At 49.4% G+C, this 22618-nt stretch overlaps 1 protein-coding gene across 1 annotated transcript in view; it reads left to right on the top strand.

The window, feature by feature from the left end:
• The window catches only part of ABO (ABO, alpha 1-3-N-acetylgalactosaminyltransferase and alpha 1-3-galactosyltransferase), a 36766-nt gene extending 16538 nt beyond the window's left edge, over positions 1–20228 (top strand). The window contains 8 exon segments of the mRNA XM_006062489.4: positions 2749–2821; positions 8203–8250; positions 9344–9394; positions 9984–10037; positions 10418–10465; positions 11260–11295; positions 14433–14561; positions 18588–20228. Of these exon segments, the coding sequence (XP_006062551.4) occupies positions 2749–2821; positions 8203–8250; positions 9344–9394; positions 9984–10037; positions 10418–10465; positions 11260–11295; positions 14433–14561; positions 18588–19278 (1130 nt within the window). The 3' untranslated portion in view covers positions 19279–20228.
• The last annotated feature ends 2390 nt before the right edge of the window (positions 20229–22618 follow it).

The raw sequence follows: 22618 nt of genomic DNA, 5'->3' as shown, positions 1-22618 counted from the left end.
AAAATAAAGTCTGTCACTGCTTCCACTTTTCCCCTCCTATTTGCATGAGGTGGTGGGACCAGATGCCAAGATTTTAGTTTTTTGAATGTTGAGTTTCAAGCTAGCTTTCCACTCTCCTCTATCATCCTCATCAAGAGGCTCTTTAGTTTCTCTTTGCTTTCTGCCATTAGAATGGTATCATCTACATATCTGAGGTTGTTGATAATAACAATTGGTTTTTGTATGCTGACCTTGTGTCCTGCCATTTTGCTAAACTCACCTGCTCACTTGTTAATTCTAATAGTTTTTTTTTTAATAGATTCCATCAGATTTTCTACAGAGATGAACATGTAGTATGGGAATACAGACCGATCTGCTTTTTCCTTTCCAATCTGGATGCATTTCTTTTCTTTTTCTTTTTTTTAAAGCAGCTTTATAGACGTAAATAGACATGTAACAAACTACACTTTAATTTAGAAAGTATAGAATCTAATAACTTTGACGTGTACACCTGCAAAACCCATCATGACAGTTATGATAATTAATATAACTCTCACCCCCCCAAAGAGTCCTGTGCTCATTTGCAACTTCTCTCTGCCATGCTCTGCCCACCGCCATCCCCAGGCAACCACTGTTGTGTTTCCTGGCACTACAGATCAATTTGCATTCCCTAGAATCATATATTGGAGAAGGCAATGGCACCCCACTCCAGTACTCTTGCTTGGAAGATCCCATGGATGCAGGAGCCTGGTAGGCTGCAGTCCATGGGGTCGCTAAGAGTCAGGCACGACTGAGCGACTTCACTTTCACTTTCCACTTTCATGCATTGGAGAAGGAAATGGCAACCCACTCCAGTGTTCTTGCCTGGAGAGTCCCAGGGACGGGGGAGCCTAGTGGGCTGCCATCTATGGGGTCGCACAGAGTCGGACACGACTGAAGCGACTTAGCAGCAGTAACAGCAGAATCATATATAAATGGAATCTTCCAGTAAGTACTTGCTCCTATCTGGATTTTTCCATGCAGCATAATTTGTTTTAAACTATGACTGTAAGCTGGATTCATCTAATTCTCTCAGACACACAAGACGGAACAGAAGGCTCTCAAGTACAACAAAGTCTCCCCTATGCACTTGAAAATCTTCTCCATCCATTAAATCAAACCCAAATTGGGCATATCAAGTTCCCTTAAACATTGATAATATGGGAACATAGAGTTTATACAAAATTATATAATACAGTGTTACCAAATTCATTGTAAACTTGTATAAGCTCAAGCTTTTGTTTTGTCTTTAATTTTTATTTTTTTTATTGAAGTATAGTTGATTTACAATATCGTGCTCATTTCAGGTGTACAGGAAGGTGATTCGGTATTTTATATATATATATATATATACACACACACACATATATAACATGTTTATATATTCTTTTTCAGATTCCTTTTCCTTTATATATTATATCATTATATTATATATATATATCATTATATATATATCCTATATATATTATATCATTATATAATTATATATATATAATTATAATGATATATATTATATCATTATATAATATTGAGTAAATCTCTCTGTGCTATACAACCAGTCCTTTTTGGTTGTCTATTTTATATATAATAGTGTGTATATGTTAATCCCAAACTCCTAATTTATCCCTCTCCCTCCTTTTTCCTTTTGATAACCATAAGCTTGTTTTCTGTCTGTGGATCTATTTCTACTCATTTGGGCCTTTTATCAGCGACACCGTGGATTTGCCTTTTTCCGCCTGGCTCACTTCACTTCGTACGATAATCTCTGGGTCCATCCGTGTTGCTGCGAGTGGCCTTATTTCGTTCCTTCTTTATGGCTGAGTACTGTTCCATTGTATATATTCATATATACACACCACATCTTCTTTCTCCATCCATCTGTTGATGGTCATTTAGGTTGCTTCCGTGTCTTGGCTATATATATGTGAATAGAAATTTCATCTTCATACCATTTTCGTCTCCATACCTAGTCAAGGGAAGCAGAGGTGTCTGTCCTTGACCAAATACGTTTCTTTGGTAAATGTTTCTGGACTGAGCCCGATGTACATAGTTTTCTTAGTTCAAACTTGGGAGCCCCTCAGGCCGCTGCGACATGAGACTTGGGTCTCTGAGACCCAGTGTGGTGGCCGCGGGTGGGGGCCTATTCAGGATGTTGTTCAGTCGCACAGTTGTGTCCGACTCCTTGCAACCCTGTGGACTGCAGCACGCCAGCGTGGGGCTTGCTAAACCCACAACCTCCAGCCAAGATTGTATCAGCACATATGACACAGCTTCCTTCAAACGTGCACGTTCCCTGGAGTGTAGCATCCTTGCAGGGTCTCCCAGGCCTGGCTGTTTCTGTTGCAGGTAACCCTGGTGGGAGCTCCTTACAGCATTAGGGATTCGGGTATTTCGGAGGCTGGGAACCCGCTTGGCAGCTGGACTTGCGACCTTTGTCTCTCACAGTCCTGCGTCTCGTCACCCACCCTGCTGGTCAGCTCATGGCCATTGCACCTGCTTCTCTGGAGTGTCCGCGTGGTTCTGGCCTCCAGGGGCCTGCCAATGAGCTGGGGTGCCCAGGCAGGTGCCCAGGGGCTGCAGGGCAAGGCTCAGTGGGATTATGGCTCCAGGAGAGGTTACAATCCACCTGCCCTGTGAGCGTAAAGGACGGAGAGGCCGTCCCTGGCCAGTGCCTGATTTTGGCCTCAACAGGGTGACAGGCACCAGGTGACCCAGACCTCCTCTTCACAGATTTCTGGGGAAACAGCACCAAGTCCTGGCTGTGTCTGATCCTGCTCTTTGCCGTACTTCTGGGCTTCTACAGGTAAGGAGGATGGGACAGCCCCGGGCCTTGTGGAGGAGGGGACTCATGACCTAAGTGACCGGAGCAGCCGTGAATGGCGCCGTAATTCCCATCGTGCGGATCTCGTCGGGGCAAGGCTGCGACGCCGGTTCCCCGCGAGCACCTTGCTCTGCTCCCAGGTGGTTTACAGGCGTGGCTGTAACTGCAGGTGACGGGCTCACCTGGGAGGTGGGTGTAAACGTGACTGCAGGTGGGGAGGGCTCCGGAAGGCAGTGCTCATAGCTTTTTAGAAACACCAGTTACATCAACAAATGGGGCTCACAGGGCTTCCCAGGTGGCACTCGTGGTACAGAACCTGCCTCCCAACGCAGGAGACGTAAGAGACGCGGTTTCTATCCCTGGGTTAGGAAGATGCCCTGGAGGAGGACACGGCAACCCACTCCAGGGTTCTTGCCTGGAGAATCTCCATAGACAGAGGAGCCTGGCGGGCTACCGTCCACGTGTTCACAAAGAGTCGGACACGACTGAAGTGACTGAGCACACAGGCACACATGGGGCTCACGTCACACTTTACACAGATTTATGGAGAATAGATGACAGCTTTTCACTGCATTGGAATACACTATTTTATGTTTTAAAACAAACCTGGCAGCTGTAAAACTATTCCCTTCAAAGAAGCTAGTCAATACTTTTTCAGTACTCTGGTTCTTATTCCACAAGAAGGTGAAATTACCCCCAGACTCAGTTGTGCAGTGAGTGCCGAATGTTTATTTACTGTTTCAGACTGCAGATTGCATATGTATTTAGTTGTTAGTTGTTAGAGCTATATACACTTTGTCACTAATGACTTTTGCAAAGAAATGTGTTAGAAAGAGCCTCCATTTATGGGGTGTTCATTCTGTGTGATGCCTTGAGGGGAATGCATGATGGGTGTTCCAGGCTCTCTCCACAACCTGTGAGATAGTCATTACTGTGTGGTTTAGCCACTCAGTCGTGTCCAACACTTTTGTGACCCTGTGGACTGTAGCCCACCAGGCTCCCCAGTCCATGGGATTTCCCAGGCAAGAATACTAGAGTGGGTTGCCATTCCCTTCTCCAGGGGACCTTCCTGACCCAGGGATCGAACCTGAGTCTCCTGCATTGGCAGGTAGACTCTTTACCACTGAGCCACCAGGAAAGCCCAAGACAGGCATTACTATTCCCATTTTATACCCCAGGAAAGGAGGCTCCAGAAGTTAAGGAATGAGACCAAGGTCATAAGGTATGAAGTGGCAAGGCCAGGGTGCCAGCCCCTCCACCAAACTCCAAACCCAGGTTGCCAGGTCCCTCAGGGAAAGTGTCCTCTGGGATGAGCATACAGTCTTAGGGCTGACAGCCTAGGCATTGCAGGCTTTGGAAAATGGAGTGCACGCACAGTGGGACAGGCCTGCACGCTCACCTCCGTGAGTGTTTACTGAGTGCCTGCTTTGAGCCTGGTGGTTTGGAGGGCACCAGGATGCCTGTATCCATGGGACGGCTCCTTGTTCTGAAGGATGTCAGGTCTGTTAGGAGAAGACACGTGCCAGGCAGTTACAGGTGACTGGCTGTCACAGGAGTGGGTACAGGATGTCCTGGCACTCCTGGGAGGGAGACCACCCCTCCTTGGCCCGCCAGCATTGGACTTACTGGGGCTTCCTGGAGCAAGTCTTGTCTGAGCAACAAAGCAAGCTCATCACATACACATCTGGTGCAGGGTCGGGAAGGGTGCGACATGCCTTGTGCGGGGCCGTTCGTTGCACAGGGCCCTCCTGAATGGCTGCAGCACTGCCCTGGGCGCCCATCTCCGTCTCAGAGCCGCCTCTGTCATGCTGTGGGTCTCGGGGCCACGCTGGTCCCGCAGCGTCACTGGCAGGTGACCAAGCCTCCATCTGATCGTCCCTCAGCAAGAGCGCTCAGCTCTCTGCAAGCAGCCTGTCCCCATATCTGATTCTTAGAACAAGTGCTCAGTTCAGTCATTCAGTTGTGTCCGACTCTCTGCGACTCCACAAACCACAGCACGCCAGGCCTCCCCGTCCGTCACCAACTCCCGGAGTCCACCCAAACTCATGTCCATTGAGTCGGTGATGCCATCCAACCATCTCATTCCCTGTTGTCCCCTTCTCCTCCTGCCCTCAATCTTTCCCAGCATCAGGGTCTTTTCAAATGAGTCAGCTCTTCGCATCAGGTGGCCAAATTATTGGAGTTTCAGCTTCAGCATCAGTCCTTCCAATGAACACCCAGGACTGATCTCCTTTAGGATGGACTGGTTGGATCTCCTTGCAGTCCAATGGACTCTCAAGAGTCTTCTCCAACACCACAGTTCAAAAGCATCAATTCTTCGGCTCTCAGCTTTCTTTATAGTCCAACTCTCACATCCATACATGACTACTGGAAAAACCATAGCCTTGACTAGACGGACCTTTGTTGGCAAAGTAATGTCTCTGCTTTTGAATATGCTATCTAGGTTGGTCATAACTTTCCTTCCAAGGAGTAAGCATCTTTTAATTTCATGGCTGCAGTCACCATCTGCAGTCATTTTGGAGCCCCAAAAAATAAAGTCAGGCACTGTTTCCACTGTTTCCCCATCCAGAACAAGAGCTGGAATTGCATAAAGATATTCTTCCTTATAACACAAGGACCCCAGGGAGCCCTGAGAGCCGTGTGGCACATTCTGGATCGTGCCTTCAAGAGTCTGGAGACACCCGTGGCCATGTCTTGCAGCTTCCCGCTGTGACTCAGCTCTGAAACCGCTCATCCCCTCTGGACTCCCCCTATTTCCATAAAGTGCCCAGGTCTGGCAGCCTGTTGAGTCTGGGGTCTGACCTCTCTTCTTTTTTGTTGTTTTTGGCCAAACTGCGCAGCACACAGGATCTTATTTCCCCGACAAGGGATTGAACTCAAGCGCCTTTAGTGGAAGCTCCGAGTCCTAACCACTGGACTGCCAGAGAAGTCCCTGACTGCTCCTCTTTATCTAATGCAGCCTTTTTGGATTCTTCATCTAGCAGCCTCCTCTTCTATATTATTCGTGTTTGTGTTCAGTCGTGTTTGACTCTTTGCGACCCCATGGACTGTAGAGTGCCCAGCTCCTCTGTCCATGGGATTTCCCAGGCAAGAGTATTGGGGTGGGTTGCCATTTCCTCCTCCAGCGAAGGGATCAAACCCAAGTCTCCTGTGTCTCCTGCATTGCTGGCGGATTCTTGGCCTGCTGAGTCATCAGAGAAGCTCATCTTGTGTTTAGATTTCATTTCATCTTCGCCCCACCCCCTCATTTTTGTCATGCTTTATCTTGTCTTTTTTTTTTTTTTAAAGACAAAACAAAACTAATAAATATTGACATCCAAAAGAGTCATCTTGAACTGTGGTGTTGGAGAAGACTCTTGAGAGTCCCTTGGACTGCAAGGAGAACCAACCAGTCCATCCTAAAGGAAATCAGTCCTGAATATTCACTGGAAGGACTGACGCTAAAACTGAAACTCCAATACTTTGGCCACCTGATGCAAAGAACTGACTCACTAGAAAAGACCCTGTTGCTGGGAAAGACTGAAGGCAGGAGGCAAAGGGGCCAACAGAGGATGAGATAATTGGATGGCATCACTGACTCAATGGACATGAGTTTGAGTAAACTCCGAGAGTTGGTGATGGACAGGAAGGCCTGGCGTGCTGCAGTCCATGGGGTCGCAAAGAGTCAGACATGACTGAGTGACTGAACTGATACTGATTGACTGAAAAGCATCATCTGACTTCTGAAATAAGTTTTCTTTTAGAGCAAAGTTTTTAAAAGATTGGACTTTGCCTCAGAGATTCCTTTCATAATTTTTTATGGCTATAGAATTTTTACATTTTTTGCTTGCATATAACTTAAAATTCAATCCTGGTTTGAATATGAACACTTTCCAGCAAGCTTCAAAAGCTCCCAGGGACGTCCCTGGCACTCCAGTGGTTAAGACTCCATACATCCAGTGCAGGGGACACAGGTTCAAGCCCTGGTTAAGGAACTAAGATCCCCACATGCTGTGTGGTGCTCTATGTGGCAGGGTTGCTGTAAAACAGAAAGGAGGCTGGTTCTCAACTTTAGAGTGTACGCAGATCACTTAGGGAGCCTGTTAAAAATGGAGATTGCTACACATACACATCCCCTCCACACACACACACACACACACCTCCTAACTGCTCAGGTCTGGATTCAGGAAGTCTGGATTTGCCTCTAAAAACAATTCCCCGGATGATTCTGATGCTGGGGTCCCCTATCCACAGAGACCAAGGCCATGAGCAAGCTATTACAAGCTAATACTTACAAGCTATTCAGTTCAGTTCAGTCCAGTCACTCAGTAATGTCCAACTCTTTGCAACCCCATGGACTGCAGCACACCAGTCTTCCCTGCCCATCACCAACTCCTGGAGCTTACTCAAACTCAAGTCTATTGAGTCGGTGATGCCATCCAACCATCTCATACTGTTGTCCCCTTCTCCTCCCGCCTTCAATCTTTCCCAGCATCAGGGCCTTTTCCAATGAGTCAGTTCTTTGCATCACGTGGCCAAAGTATTGGAGCTTCAGCTTCAGCATCATTCCTTCCAAAGAACACCCAGGACTGATTTCCTTTAGGATGGACTGGTTTGGTCTCCTTCCAGTCCAAGGGACTGTCAAAATTTTTCTCCAACACCACAGTTCAAAAGCATCCATTCTTCAGTGCTTAGCTTTCTTTATGATCAAACTCTCAAATCCATACATGACTACTGGAAAAAACCATAGCTTTGACTAGACGGATCTCTGTTGGCAAAGTAATGTCTCTGCTTTTGAATATGGTGTCTAGGTTTGTCATAGCTTTTCTTCCAGGGAGCAAGGGTCTTTTAATTTCATGGCTGCAGTCGCCAACTGCAGTGATTTTGGAGCCCAAGAAAATAAAGTCTCTCACTATTTCCATTGTTTCCCCATCAACTTGCCATGAAGTGATGGGGCCGGATGCCATGATCTTTGTTTTATGAATGTTGAGTTTTAAGCCAGCTTTTTCACTCTTCTTTTTCACTTTCATCAAGAGGCTCTCTAGTTTTTCTCTTTCTGCCGTAAGGGTGGTGTCATCTGCATATCTGAGGTTCTTGATATTTCTCAAGTTATTAGTTAGGGTGATGACATGGGGTTAAAGTAGGGTGGAATGGGGGAAGAGGGGATTAGAGCACCGCCTGGGGGATCTGCCTGTACACCCCATTCTCTCCTTCTACCCGCATGAGATGTCCCACTGGCTCCACTCGGGCCCCACACCTATTTTCTCAGGAGCCAGAGACCAAATGATCAGAATGCTGTGTTGAAGTCTCAGCCTCAAAACCACAGCCTGTCCGCTCTTCTCTGTCTGGTGAGGACTCAACTCCACACTCTTTTGTCCCCCCAGCAACGTGTTCAGCCTGATCCCCAGAAGACAGACAGAAGAGTCTCAAAGGTAATGGATGAGTCTTTGGAGTCAAGGTGGTTCCTTCTAGAAAGATCTAGAACAGAAATAAAAATAGAATATGCAGTGAATTGGAGGTCCTTATAATGAAAGAGGCACTCAGTTCTCGACAGATTCCGAGTTCCTCTCTCTACCATGTTTTCTCAAACCTAAAAAACTACAAAGACAAAATCCTGTTTTCTGTTGGAGAGGACCCCTTAATGGCTGGCAGCAGCTCCAGGCCCAGGTCTGGGGACGAGTGGCGACCACTGTTCAGTTCAGTCGCTCAGTCGTGTCTGACTCTTGGCAACCCCATGAACCACAGCATGCCAGGCCTCCCTGTCCATAACTAACTGCCGGAATCTACCCAAACCCATGTCCATTGAGTCGGTGATGCCATCCAACCATCTCATCCTCTGTCATCCCCTTGTCCTCCTGCCCCCAATCCCTTCCAGCATCAGGGTCTTTTCAAATGAGTCAGTTCTTCGCAATAGGTGGCCAAAGTATTGGAGCTTCAGCTTCAGCATCAGTCCTTCCAAAGAACACCCAGGACTGATCTCCTTTAGGATGGACTGGTTGGATCTCCTTGCAGTCCAAGGGACTCTCAGGAGTCTTCTCCAACACCACAGTTCAAAAGCATCAATTCTTCAGCACTCAGCTTTCTTTATAGTCCAGTGACCAGTGTTGATTCCATGTAAAGCCATCCCCAGTGGCCAGTCCGTGACAGGGTGCCCTCTGACCCCATTAGTACCCAGATGGGGAAAGGCTCATTTTTCCTCCCAGAGCTAATTCTTCCGCGATCATCAGTCTCTGGCTGACCGACAACAGATAAGGTGAGCGCTCCTGACCAGCCTCCTGCAAGACCCCGCAAGGCAGGACCTCGAAGTCAAGTCCGGCCCCGCTCCCTCCTCTGTTCAGGCCTTATGCTATGCTATGCTATGCTATGCTAAGTCACTTCAGTCGTGTCCGACTCTGTGCGACCCCATAGACGGGAGCCCACCAGGCTCCCCCGTCCCTGGGATTCTCCAGCCTTGGGGCCCAGCAAATCCTTGCTGGGTAGAAGGGTGGATGAATGGGTTGAGCTGACCGGGCTTTTCTGTCTCAGCAGCCCTGAGGCCCACCACGTGCAGGGGCAACGGGAGAACCTGCCTTTAAGGTAATGACTTTCACCTCTTCCTTTTTATCCACACAAAAGTTGGCATTCCTGAGCCTTGCCAGCAGCGGAGACTTTGCTTGGTCTTCCGGACTGGGACGGCCGGGCCCCTCCGAGCTTCATCAGTGCGAAGGGGACAGGCCGGGTGGGAAGGGGCGGGGCTAGTGAGGAGGGCAGGGCTGGTAAGAAGGGGCGGGGCTGATGAGGGGATAGGCTGATGGAGAGGGGCGGGGTTTGTGGGGAGGGCGGAGCTGGCTGCGGGGGCGGGGCTGGCAGGAAGGGGCGGGGCTGGTGGAGAGGGGGAGGGGCGGGGCTGGCAGGGAGGGGCGGGACTGGTGGGAAGGGACAGGGCTGATGGAGAGGGCGGGGCTGGTGAGGAGGGCGGGGCTGGTTAGGAGGGACTGGTGTGAGGGGCGGGGCTGCTGAGGGCGGGGCTGGTGGGAAGGGGCGGGGCTGGCAGGGAGGGCCGGGCTGTGGGAAGGGGACGGAATCCTAGCCTTTGCCTGGTTAGCCCCCTCCCCTCTTGAAGGGGCGCTTAGTTAGCAAGGCGCTCCTTTTTCCTGAAGTGACTGGGAGCCTGTTCCCTCTGCAGCCAGGATGAAAACGGCATGGTTCTGCAGCGGATGCTGCTGGAGAAGAAGTCCAGGTAGGGCGGCAGCTGGGCTCCCAGGGCTGAGGGGGCCGTTGCCAGAGCTTCCCTTCGGATCGCAGGGCCGACCTGGGCGTCCATGGCTCTTCCCCTCCGGAGCGGGGTTCTCCCCAGGCTGGTTTGTCACCATCGGGCGTGGCATCGCTTCGGGCAGACTGGGCACCAGGCACCCAGACACGGCCATCGTGTCCAAGGTGTCTTCGCCCTGTTTCCCGCCCCCGGTCCCCTCACCTGCCCACACGGCCGAGCTCTGCAGCCATGGGGAGCTCTCCTCAGTAGGGGCTGCGACGTGATGGCCCTCGGGAGCCCTGGCCGGGCCGCACAGCAGTGCTTCTCCCAGCGCCATCAGCTCTGAGCGCTCTGTTTCCCTCCCTCAGTGAAGGTGACGGCCACCTGGACACCTGCAGGATACCTGAGGTACCCAGGTACTGTAGACCGCGTCTTTGGGCGGTGTCTGGGCAAGTCGACTTGCTGTTTCCCCGCTCCACTGTCCCCCTCACACCCCCCTTGAGTCTGATTGTGAGATTTATCAGGAGGGAAGGAGCAAGGGAAGCTGGGAGGAGGGTAACGAGGGGCAGAAGAGAATGGGAGCAGGGGGAGCAGGCGTCAGATGGTGGGGTCACAGCTGAGCCCGCCGTGACCTCGGCCTCTTGGCTGTCCCAGCTCAGTGGTCTTATCCAGGGTAGACTAGCTGTAGCTTCTAAGCCCTCAGCTCTGTTGAAAACTGACAGGGTTGCCAGGGAGGGCATGGAGGGTGAAGGAGCCAGCAGGAGAGCAGGGAGGGCTGGTGAGGTGGCTCCAGGTGGGATGCAGCCAGTGGACAGGTGGGAGAGGCCACCCCTGTGCTTCCCACTCCTGAATAAAGCAGGACACCAAGACCTTCCTCATAACGAGTTAGACCACAGGGAGCACTTCCAAAGCACAGGAGGGTCTCTAACCTCAGCTGAGCATGAGAGGGGGAAGAGCCTCCTAGCCCATTCTCACATTTCCACCCCATCAGTTTCTCTATCAGTTTATCCCTAGGGAAGCCCCTTACAGCCCTGGGCTGGGGAGGGGTGGGAGGTGGCGGGATGAAGGAAGATGGGAGGATGGAAGGAAGGAAGCCCCTGTGGCTGAGTGCCGCCTCCTGGCAGAGCTGCACACTGAACCGGGAAAAGGCCCCTGGCAGCGCCGGTGTTGGTGATGTGAGTGTCTGCTCACACGCGTGTCTTGTCTGCAGGTTGCTTTACCCCAAGGCTCAGCTGCTCAAGCCCTCGTAAGTAGACGGAGTTTCTGCCGTGGCTGCGACCGGTGGGTTCCCTGCCACCACTACCTTATGGTTGCCTTCTCTCGCTTCACTCCCTGGTTTCAGTCTTTCTTTTGCCCTTTTCCTTTCCTTTCTGTCTGTGCTATGGGAGGCTGGGCTAGTTTTCAGTGGGTTTGGTACACACTGCAGGACCGATGGAAGGTGCCTCTAATTTGTGGTCACCAGGAGCTGAGCAGAGGTCCACACCAGGCATGGAAGCTTCTCTTGTTTCTTCTCGGGGAAGGAAGTTGGGGTCTGGGCTGGGTTATCCCTGAGGCCTTTCCATGAGCATCGATGTCTGACGGCTTATGGTTCCAGCTGCCTTCACATGTACGTGTCTGTCTCCTAATCCGGGCCTCCTTGCCTGTGCCCACACCTCCTGCTTCCACTGCCCGAGAGAGTGCTGGCAGCCTGTCACTGAGGCACTAGATCCCCGAGCTTCGGGACAGGAAGTCGCCCAGAGACCACTTTGATCAGCCCCGTTTTATGGGCAGGGAAACTGAGGCTCAAAGAAGTGAAGGAGGTTGCTTGAGGCCCCTCGGCTGGAGAAGGACAGGTCAGGACGCAAGCTGAGTGGCCTCTGTCACATCCTGCCACGTCCCTGCCAGGGGACCTGGAGGTGCTCACTGTCATTTCTGGAACCCACATACACACCTCCTTGAACTTCCAGAGCCGCCAGCCACGTGTGGCCTTGAATGTTTGAAACAGGACTGCTCTAGGATGAGCTGTGCTGTCCGCGTGGGGTGCACAGTGGACTCCACTTAGTACATGAAATGTGTACCAGGAGCTTGGGATTAACATAGGCACACTGCTGTACATAAGACAGGTGAACAACAGGACCCACTGAATAGCCCAGAGACTCTACTCAATATCTTGTCATATCCTATATGGAAAAAGAACTTGATAAAGAATATATGTGTATAGATGCATACCTGAACCACTTTGCTGTACATTTGAAACTAACACAGCATTGTCAATTAACTATATACTTCAATAAATATATCAATTACATACTGAAATGATAATATTTTGGATATGTTGGGTTGAACAAAGTCTATCATATTAACAGTCATTTTGCTTGGTTCCTTTTACTTTTTTGTGACTCCCAGACAATTTTTAGTGGCATACATTTCCGGGGGTCAGCACACATCTGGAGGGGCAGGTTGGCATGAACTTTTTTGGTGGGTCCCGGCGGGGTGATGAGCGAGTGAATGAACACTCGTGAAATAAGAGTCAGGGAAAGGTGAAAGGGGTCCATGCCGGCTGAAGAATGGAGAAGGGGCAGAGATCACAGGACACGAAGAGCCCCTGCGAGGGGAGGGGGCTGGAAACTCAGCTCTGCCTCTGAAAGAAAACCTTGTTCTGTCTGCTCACAGCAAGCGTGTGGCTTACCCACGCCAGGTGATTCTGACACTCCCTGCAGTCAGCACAGACGCCGCAGGGGGACGGTCAGCCTCACAGCCTGCCCCCACTCAGACCCTTGTCGCAAGTTCCATATTGTCATCTGAGCTTTTGACCAACGGGCTATAAATCATTTCTCACCACCCGCTCCTTGGGTTTGATGGTTTGCTGGGATGCTCCCAAAACTCAAGAAGACTTTACTTACTAGATTCTTGGCTTGTTATAAAGGATGCAGCTCAGAGACAGTCAGATTAAAAGGTAAATAGGGCAGGATGGGGAAGGGACGGGGCGCCCAAGCCCTCCCCAGAGCACCTCCCTCCCAGCACCTTCCTGTGTTCACCAACCTGGAAGCACTCTGAACTCCACAGTTAAGGGATATTTATGGAGGCTTCATCTCGCTGGCGTGATTGATTGTTAACTTGACCTCCAGTCCCTCTCCCTTGCCAGAAGGAAGGGATCATCAGTTCGGTTCAGTGCAGTCGCTCAGTCGTGTCCGACTCTTTGCGACCCTATGGACTGCAGCACGCCAGGCCTCCCTGTCCATCACCAACTCCCAGAGTTTACTCAAATTCACGTCCATCGAGTTGATGATGCCATCCAACCATCTCATCCTCTGTCGTCACCTTCTCTTCCCGCCTTCACTCTTTCCCAGCCTCAGGGTCTTTTCAAATGAGTCAGTTCGTTGCATCAGGTGGCCAAAATATTGGAGTTTCAGCTTCAACATCAGTCCTTCTAATGAATATTCAGGGTTGATTTCCTTTAGGATGGACTAGTTGGACCACCTTACAGTCCAAGGGACTCTCAAGAGTCTTCTCCAACACCACAGTTCAAAGGCATCAATTCTTTAGCACTCAGCTTTCTTTATAGTCCAACTCTCACATCCATACATGACCACTGGAAAAACCATAGCCTTGACTAGATGGACCTCTGTTGGCAAAGTAATGTCTCTGCTTTTGAATATGCTATCTAGGTTGGTCATAACTTTCCTTCCAAGGAGTAAGCGTCTTTTAATTTCATGGCTGCAGTCATCATCTGCAGTGATTTTGGAGCCCCCCAAAAATAAAGTCTGTCACTGTTTCCACCGTTTCTCCATCCATTTGCCGTGAAGTGATGGGACCAGATGCCGTGATCTTTGTTTTCTGAATGTTGAGTTTAGGAAGGGATGTGAGGCAGAAAGTTCTAAGTTCCAAGTTTCTAATCCTGGCTTGGTCTTTCTGGTGACCAGCCCCTATCCTGAACTACCCCCAAGCCCACCCAGAGTCACCTCATCAGAACAAAAGATGCTCCTACAATCCAGGACCTCCCAAGGGTCCTAGAAGCCTAGTGCAGGTAAAGGGAGGGCTGTGGCAGAGACCAAATGTCTATTTCTTGTTATGGCAAAGTTCCCATGTGCTGAGAGAGGGCTTAGTGCTTGCCCTTCCTCGAGACTGTGCTCCTCCTGGAAACAAGGGGCCTCACAAAAGGATGTTTCAGGGGCTCTAGCACATGGCTTGTATTCTGGAGATACTCTGAGTTAGGGCAGTGAAGGGATGGAAGAGTTGAGTCCTCGGTGCTGAGCTTATGCTGCCAAAAGCACTGGGTTGGGAGTCCAGAGTCCTGTCTGCTCCTAGCCCTGCAGGTCACGGACTGTGCAGCTTTGGACAAATCCTTCTCTGTGGCCCACATCCCTATGACCTGCTCTCACGTGCTGTGATTCATCTCCCCAGGAAAGTGGATGTGCTGGTCATGACCCCCTGATTTGCTCCCATCGTCTGGGATGGGACCTTTGACTCTGCCATCTTGGATGCGCAATTCAGAGACACCACCATTGGGCTGACCGTGTTCGCCATCAAAAAGTAAGTGACAGACGCTCACCCAGGGTGAGCCAGGGAGCCGGCCTGAGCTGCAGGGCAGCACTCCACTCTGTTTTCCAGGACAAGGTGCTCAGCTCACAGGGTGGGTGGGCGTGCAGAGGCACCAGTGACTTTGGGTGCAGGTGCGCGTGGCTGGGCTGTGCAGGGGTCACTGGGCAGTCACACATATATATATGTGCGCCGTGATAGCACACAGCGACGTCTGTGCGTGTGAGCTAACTCACTTCAGTTGTGTCCAGCTGTTTCTGACCCTCTGGATGGTAGCCCCCCAGGCTCCTCTGTCCATGGGGTTCTCCAGGCAAGAACACGGAGTGGGTTACCATTTCCTCCTCCAGGGGATCTTCCTGACCCACGGATCAAACCCCTGTCTCTTATTTCTCCTGCATCGGCAGGCAGGTTCTTTACCACGAGCATCATCTGGGAACCCCTGCTCAAAATAGCAGTCCCACAGCTGCGAGTCATCACCCCAGAGGTTACTGTCAACCTTTTAGAGACGGGCAGCTCACTTCGCCATCTCCAGTACCAGCCACTGTGCCAGGGGGTTAACCCCACCACCACCCAGACGCTGGTGCTCCGTTTCCCCAGTCTGTCACCCTGGAGGCTATCTTCTCCCCTCTTGTAGGTCACCTTTTCACTCTGTGGATCGTTTCTCTTGCTGTGCAGAAGCTTTTCAGTTTGATGTAGCGGCGCGCGTTTATTTTTTGTTGCTTGTGGTTTAGGTGTCATGTCCAACAAGTCACTGCAAAGAGCCACGCACACGAGCTCCCCACTGTTTTCAAATAAGTATCTTATGGTCTCGGTCTTACATGTCAGTCTTCGATCCATTTTAAGTTACTCTACATGTCAGTCTTCGATCCATTTCAAGTTACTCTTGCTGAGTGTGAGACAGGGGTCTGTTTTCATTCTTCTCTGTGCCAATATTCAATTTTCCCACATGCTGCGACTAAGATCCAGCATGAGGTGGTGGCTATCCTGAGTGCTGCATGTAAGACCTCGAGCATCCACACACATACATATTTTAAAAAAGAAGATTGTGTGAGTGTAAGAAAAATATGTCAGATGGCAACATGAGCTCCAAAAAATAGCTAAGTTTGGGCAAGGGGATAGAGAGTAATTTGTTTTCATGTTTATTTGCTCCTTTTTATTTATTTTATTTTTATTTATTTTTTACTTGAGGGATAATTGCTTTACAGAATTTTGTTTTCTGTCAAACCTCAACATGAATCAGCCATAGGAATACATCTTTCCCCTCCCTTTTGAACCTCCCTCCCATCTCCCTCCCATCCCGCCCCCTCTAGGTTGATACAGAGCCCCTGTTTGAGTTTCCTGAGACATAGAGCAAATTCCCGTTGGCTCTGTATTTTCCATATGGTAATGTAAGTTTTCATGTTACTCTCTCCATACATCTCACCCTCTCCCTGTGTCCATTAGTCTATTCTCTGTCTGTTTCTCCACTGCTGTCCTGTAAATAAATTCTTCAGTACCATTTTTCTAGATTCTGTATATGTGCGTTAGAACACAATATTTATCTTTCTCTTTCTGACTTGCTTCACTCTGTATAATAGGCCCTAGGTTCCTCCACCTCATTAGAACTGACTCAAATGTGTTCCTTTATATGGCTGAGTAATAGTCCATCCCTGCTCCTTTTTATTGAGCTGTACTTTGCACATGGTCAGATGGACATGTTCAAGTGCACAGCCTGCTGGCGTTTTACATCTGGTTGCACTGGTGTGAGTGCCCGCAGAATGAGCTCGGGGGCGTGTCCAGTCTGGGCATTAGTCAGAGGACGGAATGCCCCTCTAGGGTGAACACCGCAGGGGAAGGATTCCAGGCAGAAGAAGCTGCAGAGGCCTGGGGGAGGGTGGATGGCGTGTGTCAGGAATATCAAGGAGCTGGCCTGCCCTCCAGAGGACAGAGGAGAGAGAAGAAGACAAAGTCAGAGCAGATCTCGTAGGGCCTGGTAGACCACTGCAGGATCTTGAATTGCTTTATTATTATTTTTTTTAATACAAGAAGCCATTTATTTTATTTTTTAAAAGCCCAATGGTATTTTTTTTAAATATCTATTTGTTTGGCTGTGTCAGGTCTGAGTCGTGGCACGCAGGCTCCTTGCTTTGGTAGGTGGGCTCTAGAGTGCTTGGGCTGAGTGGCACGTGGAACCTTAGCTCCCCAAGCAGGGATCAAACCCGTGGGCCCTTCATTGGAAGGAGGATTTCTAACCACCGGACCGCCAGGGGAGTCCCAGAAGCCACCGATTTTATGCCTAGCAGTCTGTAGCTCTCAGCCCCCACCCCTGCGCTGCCCGCCCCTCCCCTCTCCCCATGGTAGCAGCAGCTTGTTGTGTGTCTGCGAGTCTGTCTCTGTTGTGTTAGAGTCATTTGTTTGCTTTATTTACATTGAACACCACAGGCAACGTTGTTGTTCAGTTGCTAAGTCTTGCCCGACTCTTTGTGACCCCACGGACCGCAGCACACCAGGCTTCCCTGTCCTTCACTGTCTCCCGGAGCTTGCTCAAACTCATGTCCATTGAGTCAGTGATGCCATCCAACCATCTCATCCTCTGTCACCCGCTTCTCCTCCTGCCTTCAGTCTTTCCCAGCACCAGCGTCTTTTCCAATGAGTCAGCTCTTCGTATCAGGTGTCCAAAGTATTGCAGCTTCAGCATCAGTCCTTCCAATGAATATTCAGAGTTGATTTCCTTTAGGATTCTTTGGTTTGATCTCCTTGTAGTCCAAGGGACTGTCAAGAATCTTCTCCAACACCACAGTTCAAAAGCATTAGTTCTTCTTTGGCACTGAGCCTTCTTTATGACACAATTTTATAGCCAATATTTTACAATACCTTTAAAAGGAGTATAATCTATATAAATTTGGAATGACTATTTTGTACTCCTGAAACTAATATAATATTGTAAATCAACTATACCTCAATTAAAAAAAAAAAGACAAGAAGCCATTGAATGGTCCTGAGCTGGGAGACATCCATCATTTGGATATTATCAATCATTTGAATTTTTGCCAAACTTGTGGATTAATCAAATATCTTATGGTTGTGAATATTTGCTCAACACCAAATAATCTGAACCCCTCCTCTTACCAGCCACTCAGGGTCTTATCTGGTGGAAGGGCTATGGTTTTGTTTCAGAGTTTTAATTTTGGTAACATGCACACAGGGCTTTCCGGGCGATGCAGTGGTAGAGAATCTGCTTATCAATGCAGGAGCCTCGAGGGACTGAATCCCTGGACTGGGAAGATCCCTTGGAGGAGGAAATGGCAACCCACTCCAGTTTTCTCACCTGGAAAATTCCATGCACAGAGAAGCCTGGCAGGCTACAGTCCATGGGGTCACAAAGAGTCGGACACGACTGAGCGCACACAACTCACAAAATGCACATAATAGAAAACTCACCATCTTAACCGTTTTTAAGTGTGCACTTCAGTACACATTTAAGAGTACACATTGAAGATGTGATACCAGCATCAGCACTGTCCCTCCCCAGGACGGTTCTCATCTTGCAAAACTAAAATGTCTGTGCCCATTAAACACTCGCTGCTGGTTCCCCGTCCATGGGGTCACTGAGGGTCAGACACGAGTGACCAACTTCGCTTTCCCTTTTCACTTTCATGCATTGGAGAAGGAAATGGCAACCCACTCCAGTGTCCTTGCCTGGAGAATCCCAGGGACAGGGGAGCCTGATGGGCTGCCATCTATGGGGTCGCACAGAGTCGGACACGACTGAAGTGACTTAGCAGCAGCAGCAGCTGGTTCCCCATTCCCTCAGTGTCTGGCAACCACCATTCTATTTCCGTGTCTAAGGCGTTGCCAGTTCTGGGCACCTCATCTGCGTGGAATCATACAGCTTTTTGACTTTTTGTGGTTGCCTTATTTCACTTAGCATAACGTCCTCAAAGTATGGCTAAGGTTTCACAGACTGTTTTTGCCCAGGTGGATTCTTCTGGCGCTGTTTGATTCTGTTAACACCCACCATCTCTTTCCTGTTGGATTTAGATACCTGGTCTTCCTGCGGCTCTTCCTGGAGACGGCGGAGAAGTACTTCATGGTGGGGCACAAGGTCACCTACTATGTCTTCACCGACCGGCCGGCGGACGTGCCCCAGATCGCCCTCCAGGACGGGAGGCAGGTGGTGGTCCTCCACGTCGGCAACTACAGACGCTGGCAGGACATCTCCATGCACCGGATGGAGATGATCAGCAACTTCTCGCGGCAGCGCTTCCTCCGCGAGGTGGACTACCTGGTGTGCCTGTACGTGGACATGAAGTTCAGCGACCACGTGGGCGTGGAGATCCTGGCGCCGCTCTTCGGGACCCTACACCCTGGCTTCTACGCCGCCGACCGCCAGTCCTTCACCTATGAGCGCCGGCCCTTGTCTCGAGCCTACATCCCGAGAGACGAGGGTGATTTCTACTACGCGGGAGGCTTTTTTGGGTGGTCGGTCCCTGAGGTTTACCGGCTCACGACGGCCTGCCACCAGGCCATGACGGCCGACCAGGCCCAGGGCATCGAGGCCGTGTGGCATGACGAGAGCCACCTGAACCGATACCTGCTGTCACACAAGCCCAGCAAGGTGCTGTCCCCCGACTACCTGTGGGACGAGCGGATGCTGCAGAGGCCGCCCTTACTCCGGAAGCTGCGCTACGTGGCCGTGCCCAAGAACCACGCAGAGATTCGGAACCGATGAGAATGTGCTTGCCAAGAAAGTCTGTGGGCATCAGACCACAGCGCATGTCAGTGGTTCTACCCTCTTGATAAGGGATTGGCCGAAGGTTTGATGGAACCAATGAGAACGTACTTTCCAAGAAAGTCCGTGGGAATCCGGCCGCAGCGTATGTCAGTAGTTCTACCGTCTTGATAAGGGATTGGCCAAAGGCTTGATGATGCGGGTGAAGCCATCGGCTTACTTCCTCTTCTGGAGGGAACTCCACTCGGCAGACAAAGCCGGCCCTGCAGTCTTCATTCCCTCCTCATCCCGCTTCCTCTTTCAATGTGACTTGTCCTCTGAGGGCTTGACAAGGTCACCTTCCTAGGACGCTTTCTTTGGTTCTCTCTTCTTCCGGTCGTTGAAGGGAATTTCTCCTTCCTCTAAGAAAACAACAGAAAGAACTGTGTTTTCATAGAGCACTAAGGATAAACCTTTGGCTGCGTCTGCCTTTCTGCCTACCTTACCCATTGGTCTTGCCCATTATAATGTGAGATCTTGAGGGTGGAGATCAAGATGTCTTCATCTTTCTGTCCATCAGTACATACCTCAGTGCCTGGTGCCCAGGGACTTTCAAAACCGTTTGCATTTAAATTTCAGGAAGGGACTTCCCTGGTACCGGTCCAGTGGTTAAGAGGCTGTCTGCCAATGCCGCGGACACAAGCTGGATCCCTGATCCAGAAGCTAAGATCCCGCGTGCTGTGGGGCCACGGCTACTGAGCTGGCGCTCTAGAGCCAACAAGAGAGGCCACCCAAAGGAGCAGCCCCGACTTGCTGCAACTAGAGAAAGACCCAAAGACCACGTGCAGCAAGGAAGAGGCTGTGTGCCGCAACGAAGACCCAGTGCAGTCAAAAATAAATCAATAAATTAGAAAAAATAAAATAAATCAATTAAAAAATTAAATTAAAAGTAAATGCATAAATTTAAGGAACTCTTTGTTTTGCAGTTTCTTTTTTTCCCCCCAGACTTTATTTAAATTTTGTATTTTGTCTTGGGGAATAGAAGATTAACAATGTTGTAGTGTCAGGTGGAAAGGAAGGGACTTACACATGTGTCCATTCTCCCCCAGACCCTCCTCCCATCCAGGCTGCCACACAACACTGAGCAGAGCAACTCTTTTTTTTTTTTAACTAATTTTTTTGGGGGGACAGTGCTTTGCTGCTTGCAAGATCTTAGCTCCCCATCAGGGCTTGAAGCCAATTCCTTGGCAGTGAAAGTTTGGAGTCCTAACTTCTGGACCACCAGGGAGTTCCCTAAACGTCGGGGACTCCTGAAAGCCTAGCTTACCACGCTGTGTGACAGCGGGGGAGGCCCAGCCCGGAAGCACCTACAGCTTTGGTTTGCTTGTGTTGGTAGCTTGTTGCTTTGGGTTGTCTGTCTTTTTCTTATTGATCTGTGGGTGTCTGTTAGTATTTTGGATGTTAGCACTTCTAGTAGACACATGTTAAAAATAGCTTCTTCCAGTTTTTAGGTTGCCATTTCAACTCTTTTAATGTAGGTGAATTTGAGGAATCATCCCCTGCTTTGTAATCACCCAAATAGCCTTCTAGTTATTCTCTGAAAGCTTTTATGTTCTTGCCTCATACTTAGGTCTTTGAAAGTGAAAGTCACTTAGTCGTGTCTGACTCTTTGCAACCTCACGATGGAATTCTTCAGGCCAGAATACTGGAGTGGGTAGCCTTTCCCTTCTCCAGGGGATCTTCCCAACCCAGGGATCGAACCCAGGTCTCCCACATTGCAGGCAAACCCTTTACCAGCTGAGCCACCAGGGAAGACCTAAGATTAAAGACTTAGGTCCTAATCTACTGGAATTGACTTGTGTGTGATCTTAATGGGATTTCCCTGGTGGCTCAGACGGTAAAGCATCTGTCTACTATGCGGGAGACCCGGGTTCAATCCCTGGGTTGGCAAGATCTGTTGGAAAAGGAATGGCAATCCACTCCAGTACTATTGCCTGGAAAATCTTAATGTAAGGGCCCATTTTAACTTTTCTTCCTCTGGGTAATCATTATCTGAACACCACTTTACTGACAATGTGTTTGAAAACTTATTGAAAAGCTCTCTTCCCTACTGATTTGCAGTATCACTGGTCACATGATATCAAGTGTCCACATGTGCCTGGGTGTTTGGGGGGCTCTCTAGTCTGTGTGCACTGGTCTGTTTGTCTGTCCTTATCTCAGCCACTCCAGGTTTATACGTAGATGGGATCTGACTGGGCAAGTCTCCCCACCTGGTTTCTCAGGAATGTCTCGACTGCTCTCGGCCTGTTGCATTTCCATCTAAAGTTTAAACTCTTTTGTCAAATTGTACAAAGGAGCCTTCTGGGCTTTTTTAAAAATCAGAATTATGTTGACGATATCTGGCATCTTTTCAATAACTGGGATATCCCAAAGTAAGAACAAATCTCTCCATTTATTTAGGTCTTCTTTAATATCTTTCAATAATTTCATAGGTTTCCCCATATAGGTCTTCCAAATCTTTTTTTTAAAGATTTAAAAATCTTTAAAGACTTCAAGGTTTTTAAAATCTGTTTTTCTCAACATTTTATTTTGAAAAATTTTAAGCATACAAAAAATTGTAAGAAATTGTACAGTGAATATTCACATCAGTTCAGTTCAGTCGCTCAGTCATGTCCGACTCTTTGCGACCCCATGAATCGCAGCACGCCAGGCTTCCCTGTCCACCACCAACTCCCGGAGTTCACTCAAACTCATGTCCATTGAGTCGGTGATGCCATCCAGCCATCTCATCCTCTGTTGTCCTCTTCTCCTCCTGCCCCCAATCCCTCCCAGCATCAGAGTCTTTTCCAATGAGTCAACTCTTCGCATGAGGTGGCCAAAGTACTGGAGTTTCAGCTTTAGCATCAGTCCTTCCAATGAACACCCAGGACTGATCTCCTTTAGGATGGACTGGTTGGATCTCCTTGCAGTCCAAGGGACTCTCAAGAGTCTGCTCCAACACCACAGTTCAAAAGCATCAATATTCACATACCTATCGCCTAAATACTACCATTAACGTTTTGCTGTGTACTGTGATTGTCCCACTCACGTATGTCATCCATCTGTCTGTTCGTGCCTTCATCCACCCATCCACCCATCCACTCAGGAAGATACATTTCCTGTTTCTTCATGTGTCTACTCATTCTTCATTGTCTCCTAGACATTGTGATCATTTATTGTGGAGTGAGTTTCTTTTAGAGTCTTCAGGAAAAGGTTAACTCTTTTGTTGTGGGAGGTAGGAACTTGGGTGGCTCCAAATTCCAGGCTGTCTCTCCTCTGTGGTGGGTGGGCCACAGCTCAATTCTTTGATTACTCTTCTAGA

Source organism: Bubalus bubalis, chromosome 12, assembly GCF_019923935.1.
Source record: "Bubalus bubalis isolate 160015118507 breed Murrah chromosome 12, NDDB_SH_1, whole genome shotgun sequence".
NCBI classification, from domain to species: Eukaryota; Metazoa; Chordata; class Mammalia; order Artiodactyla; family Bovidae; genus Bubalus; species Bubalus bubalis.
This window is presented reverse-complemented; position numbering and strand designations above follow the sequence as displayed.